Source organism: Poecilia reticulata, chromosome 1, assembly GCF_904066995.2.
Source record: "Poecilia reticulata chromosome 1, P_reticulata-male-v2, whole genome shotgun sequence".
Lineage (NCBI taxonomy): Eukaryota > Metazoa > Chordata > Actinopteri > Cyprinodontiformes > Poeciliidae > Poecilia > Poecilia reticulata.
In genome coordinates this window covers 14,206,010-14,226,796 of record NC_088830.1, presented here as the reverse complement: position 1 = coordinate 14,226,796, position 20,787 = coordinate 14,206,010, and the positions used below count along the sequence as shown (strand labels likewise).

The following is a 20,787-nucleotide window of genomic DNA, read 5'->3' as shown; positions in this document are numbered from 1 at the left end:
GCGAAGAGGAATGGGGAAACAATCCAATCTGATGGGCAAATGGAAGACATACCCAAACAGACTTGCAGCTTCAAAGGTGGTTCCACTAAGTACAAACTAAGGCTGAAAACTAATTCATGTCATACATTTCAAATGTTCTTTTAAAACATATAAACCTCTGTATACTTTTTTCATTTACTTCACAAACATGCGCAACTTTGTGCTGACATAAAATCCCATACATCGAACGTTTTGGTTGTAAAGTCACAAAACATGAAAAGCTTTGTCCTTTCCATAAACAGGAAAGGAGTGTGACAAGTATCTATCAGTATAACTTAACACCCCTGATATATTTAGAATTAATTACACAAACATAACAAAATTAAGAACACAAGAAAAAAATGTGATTGTGAGAAATATGCTGTAAATTACAGCAAGTGCTGCAACACACTTGCTGTAATTTAAAACCAATATTTTTACTTAAAACAAACAAGTATATATAACAAGGTATTTATAAAGAATATAGATTTATATTTTGGAGGGGAAAAAAGTTTAGGTTTCATTAAAAAATATATAAGCACAATACTTCTTCCTCAACTAAGTTTGTAATTAATTGTTGATGAATGTTTCTACACTTCTGCAAAATAACAGATGGTTGTTGAGAGAAACTTTGTTGGACAGTAAACTGATAATGTGATCAGAGGTGCATGTGTGTGCGCGCGCGCATATGTCTGTGTGTGTGTGTGTGTGTGTGTGTGTGTGTGTGTGTGTGTGTGTGTGTGTGTGTGTGTGCTTCCGTGAGTTTTCACGTGACCTCCCACAGAGCTAGTGCACCTCTGCAAGCAGTGGCTGCTTCTGAAAGAAAAAGGAAACACGGCGGTCAGTGAGTCTTGAAACCTGTTTACATTTGCTTTAACGGTGAACAACCAGCTCTAGGTTCCCAGGATGTTTTCTCTCGGGGAGACCATGGAGTTTCTCCTCGGAAACCCATTTTCAACGCCCGTCGGACAGAGAATCGGTGAGATTTATTTTTTCTTAAACATATTAACAGCTGTGTTTTTTTGTAGTCATTTGTGTCATTCGAGATGTGTTTCGACATGTTTCAAGATTTCGGTGGTTAATACAAACGTCCCTTGGGTTGTATTGGTGCAAAAGGCGGTTTTTATGTTCGTGACTTACTCCGAAATTGTCCATATTTGTACAAAAATAACAAATAAGTTTAAGAGGCAGTGACTCAGACGGAGGTGGGACCGTTTTTTAATTCTCGTATACGATTGGTCAGTGCTCATTGAGTAACGGCTAGTTAAGGCAATCAGCATTCAGCTTATTGTTTCCGCACACTTCCGCAGTCTGTGAAGTATTTCCATAAAGCTGCAGCTTCACATCGTTCACAGCGAAAGTAACGGATTTGTTTCAACATATTATTTTCTTTTTGTGCAGATTTAAACCACACATTTACTCCTAAGCTCTGTGAGCCGCTTTCACATTCATTCATTCAGCAGCTGATGCCTGGAGAATGGCGCAGTGTCAGATCAGTCATGAGTAGCGCCCGCACACCCATCTGAACCCTTCCTTCCTCCTTTTTAATCCTCTCACTCTCCTGCACATATATGTGAGCTAGTTCTGAGGCAAATGTGAACACAAGCAGCTGACAGTCACATGAAGTGGAGGCAGCCGGAGGAGGCCAGAGCAAGGGAGAGGGAGGGAATCTGAAAGAGTTGCCTACATGTGGATTGAGCAAAGCAAGGTTGAGGGTTTGGTGAGGCGTAATTGGCTGGTGAGGAATGGGATTTAGAGACTTATGAGAAGGGTGGAGTGCAAGAAAGCTGGCCTTGATTTCAAAATACTGCAAAGGAAAAAAGTTAAAGGTTGACCTTGTTGGCTGAAAGATTTATTTGAGTTTCTAGACGCAATTCTTATAAAATATGTCTATAATATGGTGAAGATTCACATTCCAAAACACACATTTTCAAATGATGCCAAAATTACCTTAGTAGGTATAAAAAAATTAGGGAAGTTACAGTGGTTTAAAAACTGGATTTATGTCCTTCAGATTATGTTGACAAACACTGAAGCCTTTTTTTAAACTGGTTATAGTGAATGTGAGTTCACTGATTTGTAACTGTGCTTTCATTCAGTCAAAATGTCCCATTCATTACTGCAAAATATTGTATTTTCATTATTAAAATCAGTGAGAGACAATAAAAATGTATTGGGCCTTGTTCAGCCAGCTGGCAAGCAGTTCAGTTTAAAAAGACTTTAAACATGATTAAAAAAAACTGTAGTGGTTTTGAAACTGTAATTGAATTGGCCCAAGCCTAACGTAGACAGGGTTGGTGAATGAGCAGCTCGGGTGAAATTACGAGCGGAAGTTCAGTCAAAAGTTTACAAGCAGTTAACACCTTATTGCAGCACAGATTCAATAGGTGTAAATCCAGATCAGTTTGTGTCTGAGGCTGGAGCTAACAGCAGGTTCAACTTTCATAAAACAATCACAAAACACCATAGCAGTTTGTGGAAACATTATGTTACACATTTTTGAATTGTATTCAGCTTTGCATTAGATGGTCATTTACAAAAGAAGTGGCTATTTTTATTCAGGAAATGGAGGTGGGAGGTGGCGCGCCACTAAAGGTCTTCCTGCATCAAACACATATTCAGAGCGGAACATGTAACTTAGAAAAGCAAAGCAGAGTAAAAAAATCAATAAAATAATTTACATTTTGCATTTTATACCAATTTACGCTTAGATCAGAAGTTACTCTGACCAGAAACACTTTGTATGTCCAATTCTCAGTCCGTGTTTCACACAGGAAGATTGTCAGTGATGCAATTTACACTGTAAATAAAGGAAAATTGACTTATTAGCCACTTTGATCTTGGCCCCTCTTGGACAAGCTGCTATCTTTTCCTAAGTAATCTGGATTTATTGTAAACGAGGACTCCTACAGTTTTATCTTCCTCAGATAAGAGATAAACCTTTAAAGCTTCTCACAGGCCACTTCCATAATCCAGAACTAAACAAAGTTGACCTTGTTTGCCGACGATTGTGTAAGCTCCTGTCAACATCTCATGGTTCAGAAGTTGATTTTCCTTAAATACTGGATCCACTCCACTGTAGAAATTATTATGATACAACAGAAGCTGGGGAAAATTTGTTTAGGGGCAGCATTATGTAAAGGACAGAAGAATATTTTTAGATTCTTAGTTTACCATACAATTGGAAAGGCTTCAGTTCACCAAGTTCTAATCAAGAAAGTATATTTTAAGTTAACCATCATTGTAAAAGCCTATTCTATTCATGCAAGGATTATGCAATTGTAGAAAATATGGATAAGTGTTTATAAAACTTAAAGCCTGATCTTGGTTTTTTCAAGGGTCTTAAAATTTCTATAGGTGGAGCTATTGCAGAAATGGCTCTTTCTCTTTCTTTCATGGTTTCTCTACATGACGATACAAATTTCAGTTTTCTCTTTGTTCTTAACACATTAGGCAAAGTGGAGAAAATGCATACATTTTTATTAAAAGCTCCTTAAAAGAACAACTCTTACAATGATGTGCCTGTTTATGTCCTGCTATAAAACTACAGGTGGCTGTAGTTGACCTCAAATCTGTGTTAATGTAGGTGTGTCCTCTGTGAGTCTACAGGCTGTATTTGACATTTCAATGAGGACAACTTTTTAGAAAAAAATTGCAAGTGTGAGGATTGGAGGAATCATTAGCTAAATTCAGACTCAGAATAAAGCAAAATTTTTTAAAAATGCCTGCAACAAGGTTTGTAAAAGCTTGTGTGTGACACAGTTTTCTTAGTACCTTGTGAAATTGTGTCGGTGTGTAGAAGCAAAGTATGACATCATTTTTTTTAAGAGAACCTAAGAGAACCAGTTTAGCATGGGGTGAATGGAGATTTTCACAATATCATAACTATAAGCAACAAATTCTTACGTATACACCACCACCTGTAAAAATATACAACATGATCTGATTGTTTGTATTTAAAACAGAAAGTTAACAACTATCCCCATTGATGCGAAAATGATATATCACATTGATTACTACATTTATTTCTAACATTTATCTGCTATTTTTTAATTCTGACTTTGGAACTTATTTTGCAGAATATAGTTTTATCATCTTATTCTCTATCATGGCATACCACGTGCCTAAACTGATATTAGTTAATTAGTCAGATTATCTGCCTGGACAGTCAGCTTGTTGTTGATTGTGAAAAACACGAGCTACTTTCAGCTGGCTTACTGTATTTGTATGAAGTGATGGTTGGTCCTACTTTAGTTTTCATACCGTATCTGCCTTTGTCTTTCACTGCCATAAACTTATAAAAATTGTATCATTAGTCTTTCTTTTAAGAAAGGAAAATGTGTAGCAGCCCTCTTTTAGCCAGCTGACAGACAGCATGCAGCAATATATGGGTAAGAAATTCCAGTTAGAACAAACTCATGGAGTTTTTTCTAAATCCAAGGAACAATATGATGGAATATGTTAGCAGTTTTGTAAAGTTGGCTACTTTTGTATTGCAAACCCAGCTATAATCATAATGTAGTATCTCTAAATCGGTTCTTCAGTTAATATTTAATTTCACCTTGTTCCCTGTTTGTTTACAGATCGAGCAACCAGCGGCTCTCTGCAGTCGGAGGACTGGGGACTCAACATAGAGATATGTGACATAATCAATGAGACGGATGAGGGGTATGTATTATTTTTTAAAGACTAAAAAACTAAAAAAAACTGGCTGGATTCTGATCTCTGATCAGCTGATATCTGCTTGTGCAACAATTTATTCTTTGTTTTTAAATTTCAAGATAATAAACCAATAAACAAAGGTCAGCTGATGCAAATATTTCTTCCCTCAGGCCCAGAGATGCCGTCAAAGCCATTAAGAAAAGAATAGTTGGAAACAAGAACTTCAGAGAGATTATGCTGGCTCTCACTGTGAGTAATAATTACACATTAAGTGTGCGGTCACAGGCTGAGGAATGTGGGGATGCCAGGGAGCCTGTCAAACACCCGAATGATCATCAGAGATTGGATGTTAGCTTCACTATTTCTTCCAGCGGTTAAATAAACATTTAGCCACTTAGTGAACATATCGATAATAGCGTAATGAATAATATATGCCATAATTTTAGCTTTGTGTTTTGCTTTCGCAGGTTCTTGAGACTTGTGTAAAGAACTGTGGCCATCGCTTCCATGTTTTGGTGGCCTCACAGGAGTTTGTTGAAGGGGTCCTGGTCCGTTCCATTTTGCCCAAATTCAATCCCCCCACAGCCCTGCATGACCGTGTCCTCAGCCTCATACAGGTTCGTTCCAGACAGGAACTGAGTCCAATTGACTCATCTTGTTATCAAGCGTCTTTACTACCTTTGTTGAATCAGTCAGGTGAAATGTGACAAACAGGAACTTTTATATTCATTATAAATCTATTGATTATAAAAATCTTTTCATCTTCATCAGAAGCAACTTTTTTTTTTCCAAGTGATCAGCTTTGTTCCAAGAACTGAAGTCATAAAAGGTTAAAAGTATTCAATTTAATATTTACAAAAGCTTCCATTATGTTTTTGATTGGTTTAGTTTATGGAAATTCAGTCTTTTATCTTGAGCAGATGTTAGATTCACTACTTTACCTCCATTCCTTCCTGATTCTCCAAACTGAGATCATCTCTGATGTTATTTTACGGGTGGCATAATTGTGACTGGTTCTGATTATAAAAGTGCTTTCAGCCTGAAACAGTTTTAAGACCGTCTGGTTCATAAAGTTTACTCAACTGTCACTTGATTATGGCTAAATTAGTTTTATCTCTCACTGTATTTGAGATTTCTGTAGCTCTTTATTCTTTGCTATATAGTAATTGTGACTTTTGTGCTGACTGGAAGATATGATTACATTAAAAATGAGTTGCAAAACAGTTCCTTTCTGCTCTTGCTCAAAGTTGCTTCACTTATTGCTTGTTCCTTTGTCATCTGGAGGCTCTAACTGCATGAAGTCAGTCATCTGTTCATAACTACTCCCATATCTTTATCTTTAGTCATGGGCTGATGCATTTCGCAGCTCTCCCTCCCTGGTGGGGGTGGTGCATGTGTATGATGACCTAAGGCGGCGAGGTCTGGAGTTTCCTATGACAGACCTGGACGCGCTGTCACCCATTCATACTCCAAACAGGGTGAGCCTGGCTGTTAACTGGAAGGTTTATCACACATGAACGCTTCTATGAACGTCTCCGTATATTTTACCTCTTCGTCGTGTCCTGCAGAGTATCCCCGAGAACGGGACACCTGAGGAGACCTCCGTCGCTGCTCCCACACGTCCATCACCAGAGCAAGTTCCTGCCGCCGCCCCCAGTCAAAATACCTCATCTCCAGTCCAAGTCAGTAATGGACCGGTCCCGCTCACTCCACAACTGGTGGGTGGTCCTGAAACTGCCTTGAAATTACATTTTAAATACTCGCCTTTATGGTCAGATTTACTGAGTTTTAACTACCACAAAAGATCATACTGGGAGATCTGCACCCACCTCTCAAATAAACTCCTCAAATTACTATAATACTGAGCCAAATTACTACAATACAAATTTTTTTTCTCTTAGTTTTATTCAGTTGAAGAAATTTTCTAGTCTAAATCAAAGGCCACTATGACTCTGAAAGCTAGACAAAACTTTATTAAAATTCCAGGTTTTGAGATGTAAAAATAAAGTTCATGAAAAATCATTTTAAAATGTTGTCCACTTTCAATGTGGTATATGTACAGTTAAACTAAAAATATAAACATGTTTGAGGAGGAAATGTAAAAAATAAAACTGCTTCAAAATTTGTTGAAGCACTTTTTGATTTAAAATTTGCATTAAATCTTCTCGAGTTCACACCTGCATCAATTATAGTAAATGTGATGAGCCAAATATAAAGTTCAGCTTTCATGGTTGGATTTATTTTTATTACATGTCCTTGTTTTCATTATTAATATATATTTATAGTTTGCAGTTAGTTTAGATGGCATCAAAATGTATTTTTCAGGTACAGAGAAAATGTATGTCACATTAGAGCTGCGAAAAGTTTGAAAATCATGAATATTTAAAGTCTCAAAACCTGGAAAATACAGGTGTTGTGTTGGAGCTCCACTATGCTCTGCCCCCATGTGATGACATGTAGCTACTACAAGAATTTGTAGCAGCAGAAAATCACTGTAGACATCGTTTTAACGACAGATCTGAGGTAGGGAAGACGGACTCTCTCTAATGGAAAGCAGTCAGCAACTCTTAACCCTTCAGGATCAAATATCCTCACATCTACCCACACCTAAGATGTACCCACACACTTTATAAATACTCAACAGCAGGGGCGGATCTAGAAAAATATTTATGGGGTGGCAGGGATTTTTTTTCAGGGGTGGCAGCATATGCCAGTATGTATATATATATATATTATATTATATATATCCATCCATTTTCTTTACACCCTTGTCCCTTAGTGGGGTCGGGAGGGTTGCTGGTGCCTATCTCCAGCTAACGTTCCAGCCGAGAGGCGGGATCACCATGGACAGGTCGCCAGTCTGTCGCAGACACACAAGACACACAACCATGCACACATATATATATATATATATATATATATATATTTATTTAAAAAAAACGTCTCATTCTCACGTTTAGCTTACACAGACCTAACATTGGACTTAATTTACTTGATTTACTTGTTGCAAAATATTGTTTTTAACTTGCATTGTTTCAAAATGAGCTTCATTTAGCACTGAGGATTAAATATACTATAGTTAAATTATTTTTATGTCTTTCATACTCCTGCTAATTGATATGTATTACTGGATTGGACAGCGCCTATTAGTCGCTATGTGATTCATTGAGTTATGTCCAGAAAACCATTTTATCCCAATGCAGGACGAGCAGAAATCTGTCACAAAAATATTCGTAGCGCCATCATTTGTTATCAGATATATCTATTAAATACGACTTAAAATAAAGAGGAGAAAACTGAAAAATTCTCCGTGATACAAATCTATAAACAATTTTGTTTCTGTTAATTCTGTCAAGATGCAAGAAGGGGCAAATTTCTCTTATATTGGTCAATCATTTTATTTTAAATATGCTGTAGGAGCCGTAGTTTGATGATTAGTTCAGTTTTTGTCGCTTGTTTAGCTTTTAGGAATTGCAGCGGCTGCAGACAGTGTGCCACAATAAAGTTGATACAGGTGAAGAACCAAACACCACTTCTATTCTGCCTTTTCTCGCTCTGTGTGTCGGCTTTACGTGGACCCGTTGCCATGGCAACCGACAGACAACAGCTCAACGAGCAGAGATTACCGATCAGGGGAATCGACACCAAAAAACAAACATTTCCCACACAAAAACGTATTAAAAACCCCAAAACATAACATTCACTCTGTTGCATTATGCTGTCAGGCTTGATGTCTATATTGTCATTATTAATAAGTTTTCGCCTGAGTAAAGGGGTGGTTGATTAGTTGATTTAAACAGCTGCTCTACTGATGACTTGGTGTGCGGGTTGACCTGTTTTAGTGCTAACGGAACCAAAACACACCGAACTGCGCAGCACATGTTAAGGTAATCGAAGTCAATAGAAAGCTAGCAACAGTTAGGCTAGCATAACTGACCCACTGCTCACTTTTTCCTCATATTTTCTTTTAAGTTAAAACTTTTTCCTCACCTGTTAAATCTGAAGACCTTGTTATCTAATTCATAGGGTTGAATTAACCGCTAAATATTGCGTCCATTTTTCAGATTCTTTGCGTGACTGTGGTATTTTCCTGACCACCCATAATGTTGACTCAATGGACAGCAATGGCGCATGTGTGGCGCACGATAAGTCACGTAATGTCCAGTCCAGTAATTTATATCCATCCATATCAATGCTGCTGCCTCGCGCTCTGTACTTCTCTCGCACTTCCCGCTACTCAGCAGTAGGTGTCAGGTTGCACTGTGTTGCATTCAATGTTGTCGGAAAAACAGATTCATGCGCTTAATGTCCGATTTCCCATAACTATTTATTGAATTCATAGTCGCCAGCTGGGGTGGCAAAAGGGCTGGCAAGGCTCTCATTGCCACCCCAGTAGATCCGCCCCTGCTCAACAGGTAGAGTTGCTACACTGTTGGAAAACATTTATTTATGTTGGCTTTTCCCAAACAAAATCCAAGTCAAAGCAATAGAAATAGTTTTGTAATAGTTTAACGACTAACTCCAGGGAAGCCAAGTTTGATGTTGAGCTCTTTGCCATTCTGCAGGCTCTTATTTTGAAAATGAAAGGTTTGAATTTTGGCCCAGATATCAAGATGTGCCCTTTATTTGCACCTTGACGAGGTAAAGCTAAAATTTACCTAATTTTGTGACTTGTTTTTAATTCTTGCTTTTATTATCTTGTTGGATTTCAGGAGCGGAAGCTGCGGAGCGAGCTGGCCCTGGTTAAAGGAAACCTGGCAGTAATGTCTCAAATGTTAAATGAACTAAAGCCTGGACAGAGCACAGCAGACGACGCAGAGCTGCTGCAGGTGGGTTCATTTGTTTCTCATCTGTCTATCGCTCAGACTCTAACTAAATACGGATGTCTATTCTTTGCAGTTCCAGTTTACAATAAAATGTCAAATCTTTTTTTTAAAATTATAAATCTGGGTGCACATTTATCCACCAACAACTAATTTTATTTTAACTTTATTAATACAGCTGAAACGTCACAGTCCGTTTGATTTGGAAGCAGTTCCTTCTCACTTATTGAGCTACTTATTATTATAGATCTTATCAAACTAATAGCGTAGTCCTGTGCTATTGAAGAAAAAGCATGTGGTAATTGTCATTAGTCATCTCAGACTCATCCTTGTTTGCAGGTGTCTTTTCTGTCAACTTTATAGTAAAAACTACAAGGAAAAGCATAAAACCTCGGAGGGCATCGACCTACAGAGAAAGTTTTTCTTAGTTTGGTCATTTAATGTCTTCAGACATTTTACGAAACATGTTGGAAATATTATATATTTATTTCAAAGTAAAAGCGATACAGTTAAAAATCTATCCGGAAGTAGGTGTACAGTAAATTAAATCATATGCTCCTTATAGCTCCAGGATCATATTTTCTGTTGCATAAACATTTAAATTAGCTGCAGCAATTAATCTCTCTTTCTGCTGGTTTGCTCAAGCAGCAGCTTTTCTCGGTGTGTAAGAAGATGCAGAGTCGTGTGGTTGAACTGATCCCACAGCTGGTGGACGAAGAATTTATGGAGGAGCTTCTCATGGTGAACGACGACCTCAACAATGTCTTCATTCGCTTCGAGAGGTGGGCTGCCGCGGGTCACGCTGGATTGTTGACATTAACTGAAAAATTTGCAGCACTTAACCTTCTACTGTATTTTTTTTTTTGTCAGGTTTGAGCGACTGAGCAAGGCTCAAAGTACAAATACGCAACAGGTAAAAAAATAATCAGAAGTTGTCTGATGCGTTTAAAATAATAAAAGGTGTATTGAAACTAATTTCAAATGTGTTTCTTCATTCATCCTGTCTTCACTCTGTTATTAAATATGACACAACTGCCTTCCAGGCCTCTGCAAGTAGCCCAAATCTCATCGACGTCGGCGCCAAACCTCCGACCAACAAACAGCCCGCTACGATCACAGCAACCAGCCAACCAGCCGTCAGCACCCAGACCAATCACCAGTCATCAGCCAATCACAGTGAGTAAGCTTTGTATAACTTCTGTTAAAACAAAAGTTCCCAAAAATGAAGTTTCTAAAACTTTATTTCTGGGAGCAAAAGGGATGTTGTGGCTGAATCACATGTTTCGAAAAGACTTTCTGCATCTGAACAAATGTCGCAGTGAATAATGCTGAGCATTGAAAACAGAAATTTATTGTGCTATTTGAAATGAAGCAGGATATTATCTGGGTTTTTTTATCATCTGAAATTCTGTTTTGCAGAAGAAGAAGAGGAGGAGTTTGACATGTTTGCCCAGACGAGAGGCAGCTCTTTGGCTGAACAGAGGAAAAGGTGAGCAGCGCTACATCATTTTCTCTCAAATGCTTCTCATAAATCGATGATTTACATCACTGAAAATATCTGCAGGGGGCTAAGTTGATTCATTGGTAGTGTTATTTTGTAATAGCGCAAACAGCAATTCAGACACAATTTTCCATATTGATAGTTTTGACATATCCACACAAATATCTTTTTATGTGATCTATTTGTGTGGATGAATAAGTGTTTGCTTCTTCCTGCTCCTTTTCAAGCAGTAGAGTAGTGGTAAGCTGATTATTTTGTTCATGATTGTGTATGCACATGTTTTCTCTCTCCTACTGATTACTTGTTATAAATCCAGGCTTGTGATGAAAACCTTTTACCCGTCGCTCAATTTAAAACAAGACTGTATTTTCATAATGAAGTTTCTGTATTTGCGTCTAGCGTCAAGTATGAAGATCCTGAGACGGTGGAAGGCCTCGCTGAAGCTCTGGACTCGAGGCTGCAGGTCACAGGAGGGGTGTGTGCTCCACGACGACATTCATCAACTTTACAGGGAACGTCGTCATCTTGAAATAAGAACAGTAGCTGAGTCGTTCCGTTTTTTTTGTTGTTTTTTTTGCGTTTCATTTTAGATGGTGCCAGAGAAAACCGCTTCGCAGAATGACATTGACAAATGGTTATCTTCAGATCTGGTAGGTCCGGACCTCTCGCTGCGTATTTAACATCGGCGGGTGATGAAGGTACAGCGCGGTATTTACCGTTTGTGTTTTAAAATAGCAGGAGGGCGAGTCGTCGGTTTGTGAAGGAGTCTCCAGTGAAGGTATGTTTCTGTCTCTTTAGCTGTTCAAATAAAATATTTCCCAACATTGAATCTGCTTTTCTAAAGAGGAGTTTATAAAACCCACGTCTCTTTAGAGTTTGACAAGTTTCTGGACGATCGGGCGAAGGCGGCAGACCACGGTAGCCTTTCAATTCGCAACGTGCCGCCCTCCACACCAAGACCTCAGGCGCAGGCCGCCAAGCAACAGGACGCCACGCACGACCAGCTCTTCTCTCTTTAAAGAAAACCTCAGATCAACAGTGATACATGAATGTACACAAACCGCATAATCAACTAATTTTATACAGTAAATGCTTTATTTCCTTATAAATCTGCTGTTTCCATGTACATACACACAACTTTATGTAACTCTATTTAAAGTTTACTATAATGTCAATGTGAACAAAAAAACCTTAGCCTGTATAGTTAAGTAATTGCAAATAACGATGTATAAAATCTATTTGATGATGTGCCTTCAAACCAGAGGCATGATTTAGTGGGATCAAAAATAAACGGGGAGCTGTTCCCCAAACATGTAGAGCTTTTTATTTGAAAGTATTTTTATTTTGAAGAAAAAAAGTAAAATAAAACGTGACCCCTGCCTTTAATCCTTGTTGGAGATTAGCGTGCACACACACACACACGTGTTTATATATATATTTTATCACAAAATTTAAGAACTGACAGATTTAAGTAAAATAGAAAAAAACAGTGGATTGTCAGATCTAGTATATTTTTAATTACGTTTTTCTTGTCTAATTGACATGGAGGCACATTTCATTAAACTGCACTGATTTAGTGATTAACACAAATATCAGCATACTTTGTGGTAAAGCAATATTTCTGTGATTAAAAATACATAACTTATGTACTTGTTTTCTGAGGTCGGTTTATTCATTCTCTATTAGCTGTATTAACAGAATAAATGAAAATGAACACGTTATAAGTTGAGCTTTTTAATTACTAGAATAAGCTTTTTGGTCTTTTTTTTTTTTACTTCATCCAGATTGATTTATAAATAAAGTCCAACAATGTTTTTATTAAAAACCAAAGCAGAATTTCAAATCCCAAGATAAATGCATGACATTCTGGGTAATAAAATGGGTGAAGGCATCTGTATTCTTAAAAAATATATAAATATATACCTATATATTTAGAATTCGCAACTTTCATTAACCAATTTAGTAAATGGATGCAATCACAATTATAACCTTTTGGTCAGAAGTCAAGATTGTTTAGCTTTAACGTTTCATCTCACACAAATTGAAATGTGGAATTAGAGATGGATAAAAAGAGTTGATTTAAGTAAGAGGACAAAAATGATGAAAAAGTGAGAGACACGATTTTTCTCAAGAATTTGGCTGTTTGGAATATTGGAGGCTTAAATGAGGTGTGGGAACTTGTACTTTTTGAGCACACTATATCATGTTTGTCTAAATTTGGCATGTTATTGTTTTAAAGCTCAAGGATGTCTGACTTTGGGTACTCAGAGTCCCAGAGGTACCAAAACATACGCTCTCTTAAAGAGGGACTAGACTGACAAGTATTCATTTACTTGGTGCCCTGCATAATGTGGACCGTGTGCACAGCATTACGCGTTGTTGCTCGGTTCAGATGGAGTCTCGCTGTTCTTTTACACGTTTCCATGGCCCTTACATTTAACATTTCAATTCAGCTTCCGAATGGGACAGTCGATAAAAGCCAGGAGGACATGGACTGGGATTCGCCGTTTCTGCAGCTGAGAGCCAGCCTGCCTGCCTACTCTCAGCCGATCCGTCCGTTCAACCTGGTGACAAACACTGACGACCATCGCTGCAACCCCAAACAAAGACATCTGCGCCCTTCTCGTCTATTTCACCTCTTGGGATCCAACTTTGACCCGTTGTGGATGGCTGTGGATCGGCCTTCAGAAGCCGCCTCTGGAAGCGAGTCTTTCTCAGACTCTCAGCTCACCGCCTTGGCAAAAAAGCTAAGCCGTAGTTCTCCAAAGCTCAAAGAGGCTGAAGCAATTCGTCTACAGAAACTGGAGAAAGAAGCTGCAGACCTGAACCTCAGTTCTCTTCCCTGTGGTATTGCAGAAACATTCAGAGGTTGGCTGGTGAACTCGGCAGCGTGTAAACTACACCACCGGTGGGTAGACCTGGGCCCGGCGTTCTGGCCACGCTGGCTGCGACACACTGACTGTGAAAGGCCGGAGAAGGAGAGAAGCTGCTCTTTTCCCAAAGGGATGAAGTGTGTGCGAGCTCAGACGGCGCAAATTAAGATTCTGGCTTGGAACTGCCTGGAAATTGGAGATGGATCCAAGAACCTTAAAGGAGAAAAGTGTGAACACACTGAGACTGAGACAAGCGGAGAAGTCAAAAGATGCTTATGGAGACAAGTGTCTCATCCTGTGGTCACCTCATGTATCTGTTCGTGTAAATAGATGTTTTTTACTACTCCCCTGTTTACCGTTGTCTACAGAAATGTCTTTTTTTACGTTTTAGTAGCGTTCGGTTGTTAATAAAGCTCACCAACAAAATGTAATTATGCTGCTTAATGTCACTGCCTAAATAAGGTCTTGTAAATCTGCATATCTTTAATGATCACTGCTTTCAAACTTGGTGTTATAATAAAGATTATAAATTATCATGAAGCACTTGGCAATACTTTTTTGGCTAATTTAGTTCAAAATTAAGAAAAGTGTCGAAATGGAAGTAGTCAATGTGATTTTATTTAGCTGATCACATTCACTGCTCCTGTCTTTGTAAAAGGCTTGTCAGCTTATTGATTTCACACAACTCCTAGATGAATAGTAAACATTGAATTATTCTTTAGATGGGAAATTGATTTTGAACCTGTAAGTAGGCCTGTCGCGATAAACGATAAATCAATTAATCGCACGAAAAATTAAACCTATCGACCTCATTTTAATTATCGTCTTTATCGTTTCTTCCTGCCTTTTATTCTTTCTATTGATGACACTGAATGAAAAAAGGCTCAGGTCCGGTGCTCTCCACTGACCCTCCCTTCCTCATTTCCTTAGTCTAATGTCCAGCGCACACTACACTAGTTGTCGGCCCATTTTCAAAACCTGAGAGCACATTAGCCGACAGAAATCCAAGGAATAACGGTTCGATCGGGTTCAGCCATGTGGTGTCCAGCCATATGGGCACAAAATAATGGCTACAAGTCCAATTAACTAATTTTAAAACCAGGCATTAATCAATGCTTTACTAGAATCTACCTGTGATGCATGTGGCTAGTGTCAGCGTAAAGTAACCATTCATTTTAGTTTTTAAACTGGTTATATTGATCCTGTGTCCAGACAGAGGGATAATCAGTAGGCCTAGTAGTAGGAGGCCTGTTTGTTCTGAAGATCCTGCAGCACGACTTCTCTTCCTGACATGGCGCCTCCTCACCCTGACTCTCATACTAATATCAGGAACCACAGAGCTCTGTTAAAAAAGAACTCCCTGCTACATATCAGGGAAAGTTTCGGAGGCAAAAAAAAAAAATTATTATAGGTAATAAATTTCAATCATCGAGCAAGAGTGTTTTCAGGCTTACCAGCAATGGTAAAGCTGACACCAATAGTGATGTGCATGTGAATGTATTTAAACCAGAAAACGCAGCACCAACCTGAGATGAAGTGTTCACTACAAATCTCTGCATACTCTGTCTGCTCCCACAGCTATTGGGATCTTCAGGACAAACGCTCCGGATGTTTCTGATCCAAGGAACACGTCTTTGCGGTCAGGAGTTGCTCCAATGGGGTTTTCTGTTCGCACAATTAACCATAACAACGACTGTTTGTATTTGTGTTTTTGAGTATTACTGTCACCATCAGACTTGGCTTGATTAATCAGGTTTATGGTCAGTGACATTAATGTAAACATCCAATGGTGCATTGACCGAAAACGCAACAATTCCCTATGTAAGTTAGTTTGTATCCTTACATTTAAGAATAGGCTTTAATAAGCAACATTGACATGATTAGTGCACTTTAAGTATCCCAGTGTATTTGAAGACTCACTTCAAGTGCTCCGTACAATCATCCGCAGGAAAAAAGTTGCCCTTATAATTTGGAATTCCGGGAGTTCTTGAACGCAGCAGTCTGCCTCGGCTGAACGGTGACTGTACACATTCAAGATGGCCGCTGCGATGGACGACGAATTTGAAGACGCACCTGATGTGGAGCCTTTAGAACCGACTCTGAAGAACATAATCGAACAGAAATCCCTGAAATGGATCTTCGTTGGTGGGAAAGGTGGTGTCGGTAAAACCACCTGCAGGTAAGTCGAAGGAAATGCTCTTAGCGACTCGAGCTAACTGAAATAATGACCTCAAGCTAGCTTTTAATACACGCTGAAGGGTTTTTTATCAGATAATGAACAAGTTGTGTTAGTTTTATTGATAGGAATAATTAAACTTAATCAGAACACCCTTACTTGTATTTTTGCGAATAAATTAGTGTTACCTGTTGTTTATCGGGTAGCTACTGTCTAGCACAGTCAGCAGCTAAAGTTAGCCTGCTGCCACAATTCATAAATTTATGTTCTTTAAATTAAATAATGACTTTCTCGTCTCCATGTCGCTCTCTTTTAGCTACGGATTTTCCTGCTGTACGTTTATTGATAAAAAAAAAAAAATATATATATATAAAATCAATTGGACAACTACGTAAAACGACAATCAGAAAGGTTAGCGTTAGCCACCAGGCTCGAAGGACGGAATAAACATGTCAAAAAATGTCAGGAAAATGGCTCAAATACAGGTACGTCTGTATGAGAGAGTTCTACAAATTGGTCAGTTTTCTGTCTTAAAGTTATATTATTTTTAATAGGGATTTTTCCCCCCCCCCCCAACTTATTTATTTTTTTTCTATTTTGGATTTTGCAAAATTTATATTTGCGTTTACTTAACATTTTGCACAGATTTCACTTTGATTTGGTTATATGAAAAGAAAACCACTGTTTGCTTATATAAAAAAGAAACGTGCATTAGGCTATAAAAAAAAGGCGAAAGAACATGCTTACAATTTTATGCATTCTTACAATAATGTTTGGTGCCAATTTTCAACAGGGCTTAGTGGAGTTGCTTTAAATAAGGATAGCTCAGAAGTCACACATGAGGAATCTTCAAAACAAAGCTCCTGCTATGCACTTATTATCCATACTGAGTTACGTGGCTATAACTAACCATCATTAACTTATTAAACAAAGATTTGCAGTGCAATTTTTAATTCCACCTTTCTGAAGTTTTATTTACATTCTGCAAAATTCTAGAAATGAAGTATCTAAAACATATCCGATTTTTTGTGTGTGTGTGTGTGTGTGTGCGTTTAGCTGTAGTTTGGCCGTCCAGCTGGCTGCCGTCAGAGAGAGCGTCCTCATCATATCCACAGATCCTGCCCATAACATTTCTGATGCTTTTGATCAGAAATTCTCGAAGGTGCCTACTAAAGTTAAGGGCTACGACAACCTCTTTGCAATGGTAAGTCATAATGAATAATAAAAAAATAAATAAAAAATCTTTTGAACAAATCAAAGATATTTTTTAGAATCAAAATTTTGATCGGTAACGTATGTAGCGAGGTTCAAGAGTTTGGATTAGTGGATGGGTTAGTAGTATTAGAAACTATTGGTCCTTTATATTTTCTACAAACCGACTTTTTAGTGCAACAAATTGTACAGTGACTGGTGATTTATTATTTTTTTCTATAGTTCTTGTGTGACAAAATTAAAACAGCACTGAGTTGAAGCTATACTGAAAAAATGATATAAACTTTAATCACAAGAACTATAATTATTCAAGTTTTTTATTTGATCAATTTAGTCAAATTCAGTGCTTTTTCCAAGTGATATAACATTATTTTAAGACGCCTGAGCTTAGTCCTTCATTTATTTTTATTCTTTGGATCTATGACACTGTTGTCAGAATGTCTCATCTGATCCAGTATTTGCAAATTGGTGTCGACCATTAAGAAAACCACAAAGAGGTTTATTTATCCTGAGGGTTTTTTTTGGAAAGCTTTTTGCATTAGTTCACCACTTGTCAGTATCACAAGGGCAGGAAACAACAGGCCACTTGTATATTTTCCCTCATCATTCATATTTGTTTTAAACAGGAGATTGACCCGAGCCTGGGTGTTGCCGAACTGCCTGACGAATTCTTCGAGGAGGACAACATGCTCAGCATGGGCAAGAAAATGATGCAGGAAGCCATGAGTGCTTTCCCTGGCATTGACGAGGCCATGAGCTACGCAGAGGTCATGAGGTGAAAAATAAATGCGTAAATAACAATTGGAAATGTAAAATTATGTGTTTGGTGACGTTTTATTTAACTTGGTGTGCTTAATCACCTGTTGAAACAGGCTAGTGAAAGGAATGAACTTCTCAGTTGTGGTGTTTGACACTGCGCCGACCGGCCACACGCTGCGTCTGCTCAACTTCCCCACCATCGTGGAGCGAGGGCTGGGTCGCCTCATGAAAATTAAGAACCAGATCAGCCCCTTCATTTCTCAGGTGCACTGGATTTTTCTACCCGGGTTTAAATAGCTGCGTGAGGAAATGACTGTCAGCGAGGCTTTAATAGCATCTCTTTTTATTATTCCCAGATGTGTAACATGCTTGGTCTGGGTGACATGAATGCAGACCAGCTGGCGTCCAAACTGGAGGAAACTCTACCAGTCATTCGCTCCGTTAGTGAGCAGTTCAAAGATCCTGTAAGTATCGGTCATTTAATAGTGTCACTCCTTACAAGTCACCTTCTGACTGTAAAGAAACACCTTGAGTTTGTGTTGCCTCATGAATTCACCTTTTAGTTGCCAGAATCAAATGTTTTAACATTTTAGTACACTTCACCTGTCTGCCCTCTCCCTGTCTATTTATCTTTCTGTTCTTCAATCTGTCCATCAGTCCTTTCCTTTTGTTCATGAATCCAGGAATAACTTGGTTGTTTTGAATACACAGGGATATTATTAGAAAATGGTAAAATACTTTGTATCTTATGACAGCTGTTGTCCATCTGAATGTGCTCTAAAAAGCACGTGGTTTTTTTTTTTCTAACTCTTCTGTTTTCCCTGCGAATGTTTTTTCCAGGAACAGACGACCTTCATCTGTGTTTGTATCGCCGAGTTCCTGTCGCTCTATGAGACGGAGCGGCTGATCCAGGAACTGGCCAAGTGTCGCATCGACACACACAACATCATCGTCAACCAGCTGGTTTTCCCCGAAGCAGAGAAACCTTGCAAGATGTGTGAAGCCCGCCACAAAATTCAGTCCAAATATTTAGACCAGGTACGGCCTGCAAGTGTTTTCTGTCTTTGAGTAGTTTTACATTTTTAAGTCGCTGGCGTCGCAACTACCGGTCATTTGTTGGCTCTTTGTCGCCAACAGCCAATTTCCCCAAAATTTATGCAAAAGGGATAAATAAAAATGTAAAATGAATGTGACCCAATGTTTTGAAATATTGTCTTAATCACATAAAGTAATACTTTTCACCCTCAAGATCCTTTATTTGAAAAAAAAAAAAAAAGAAACATTAGTAGGACTTATTTCACTGATGTGTAATTATCCAATATTTAAAGCAGCGATTGCCACTTTCCCATGTGTTCATCGTTGGTCTGCCTTGTCCCTGCAGATGGAGGATCTTTATGAAGATTTCCACATAGTTAAGTTACCGCTGCTGCCTCATGAAGTTCGAGGTGCCGACAAGGTCAACACGTTCTCGAAGCAGCTTCTGGAACCATACAAACCCCCAAACAAGTGATCTCTCACTTGTCGGACCTCTTCTCAACGTCCTCCTTCCCTCCTGCCCCCCCCCCTTCCCTCCGAGTTTGTAGACAAAACACTTCAACAGTCTGAACGCGACTGCTCCGAGTTTTCCCACCCCACCCCGTCTTAAACTTTGCAGCAACAGCCTCATAATGATCCACTCTGTCCTCTGAAGCAGAACGCTCCTACATCAACAACACACTCACATTCCCAAACTGAAGGGGAGCTGATGAGAACACGCACGCACGCACACACACACACACACACACACACAACCTGCTGTATTGTGAGATGAAGCGGTGCGTATATGCAGTCTAACTCTTGGTTTATTCTCTCGTGTTCATATCCTTTGTGGCAGTCGTTCTAGTCTTACTGCATTCATCTTGGCCTCAACAGAACCGTCCCATCTCGGGTCAGAGTTCAGCCGCGATTCTGACCGTTTCCTTTGACAGTTCTGTTTGTTTAAAAGGTTCCAGATGGTTGAAGTCAACACCTCGGTTTGTCTGTGTGATTTTGGTGCTTGTGTCTTTTTTTTTTCAGTCAAGGTTTTGACTGAACTTGCAACCAAATTCACGTCTTGTATATTTTTCCAGTTTCATTGAAGTTCCTACAACTTCAGAGTTAAATGACAGGTTGTTGGCAAAAAGGAATAAAAAGAGAAATGTTACCTTTTTTTGGGGGGTGGGTTCAGTTCTTGAGGGTCATTTTTATTCCAATAAAAGTGCAAGAATGGTTTGTTTACCGTTTGGCATCATTGGTTTGTTTTAAGATATGAATCCACGTTTCATCAGACCAAAGTGTGACATTTCAGTAAGTTGAAGCTGAAGGGTCACTACATCTTCCCCTCACAACCCCCTAAAACACACCAACCCACTTCTCTCTAACAGCGATTACCATAACGGGAAGAATCAGGATAACTATTCTGGTTGTAGTGATTTAGAATATAACCTATCACTGAAGTTTTGAGCTAATGATTGTCTGCATTCTTACTGCTGTGAATGAAACAAAGGTTCTGGTTCAGCTTTCCCACCTGGAAAATAAGTACAAAGTCAATACTTCCACCTGTCAACATCTCTTTTGCTTTCTGTCACTGATTGCTTCAAGAATCTGTTTTCTATAGATTTTATTTAAATTATATTTCAATTGTGAATTAAAACAAACTTTCCTCAGCTAAAAATTGTTCCTGGTCTTGTTTTTTTTATTTTTTATTTTTTAATAAGGTTAATTATCTTTTTAGAGTGGTTTAAA

The 20,787-nt window shown here is 38.6% G+C and overlaps 3 protein-coding genes across 4 annotated transcripts; all 3 read left to right on the top strand.

Moving 5' to 3' along the window:
• The first annotated feature begins 778 nt into the window (after positions 1 to 778).
• Positions 779 to 12,318, top strand: LOC103464456 (target of Myb1 membrane trafficking protein). 2 transcript variants are annotated; one of them, XM_017308349.2, is made up of 15 exons: positions 779 to 997; positions 4,602 to 4,686; positions 4,851 to 4,929; positions 5,148 to 5,297; positions 6,024 to 6,158; positions 6,249 to 6,398; positions 9,393 to 9,509; positions 10,152 to 10,285; positions 10,374 to 10,416; positions 10,547 to 10,679; positions 10,923 to 10,992; positions 11,404 to 11,479; positions 11,595 to 11,654; positions 11,743 to 11,782; positions 11,878 to 12,318. In XM_017308349.2, the coding sequence occupies exons 1-15, from the start codon at positions 925 to 927 to the stop codon at positions 12,021 to 12,023; spliced, it is 1,491 nt and encodes a 496-aa protein (XP_017163838.1). In that variant the 5' UTR covers positions 779 to 924; the 3' UTR covers positions 12,024 to 12,318. The 2 variants fall into 2 exon arrangements, with proteins under 2 accessions (XP_017163838.1, XP_008406800.1); XM_008408578.2 differs by having other exon boundaries at positions 780 to 997; positions 11,740 to 11,782.
• Positions 12,319 to 12,997: 679 nt separating this feature from the next.
• Positions 12,998 to 14,417, top strand: LOC103464450 (noggin-3-like). The gene has a single exon (XM_008408567.3). The coding sequence runs from the start codon at positions 13,353 to 13,355 to the stop codon at positions 14,205 to 14,207; it is 855 nt and encodes a 284-aa protein (XP_008406789.1). The 5' UTR covers positions 12,998 to 13,352; the 3' UTR covers positions 14,208 to 14,417.
• Positions 14,418 to 15,869: 1,452 nt separating this feature from the next.
• get3 (guided entry of tail-anchored proteins factor 3, ATPase) lies at positions 15,870 to 20,716 on the top strand. The gene is made up of 7 exons (XM_008408642.3): positions 15,870 to 16,056; positions 17,110 to 17,257; positions 17,892 to 18,040; positions 18,138 to 18,288; positions 18,381 to 18,488; positions 18,865 to 19,062; positions 19,406 to 20,716. Exons 1-7 carry the CDS (start codon positions 15,914 to 15,916, stop codon positions 19,532 to 19,534), a joined length of 1,026 nt encoding a protein of 341 aa, XP_008406864.1. The 5' UTR covers positions 15,870 to 15,913; the 3' UTR covers positions 19,535 to 20,716.
• Positions 20,717 to 20,787: the final 71 nt, after the last annotated feature.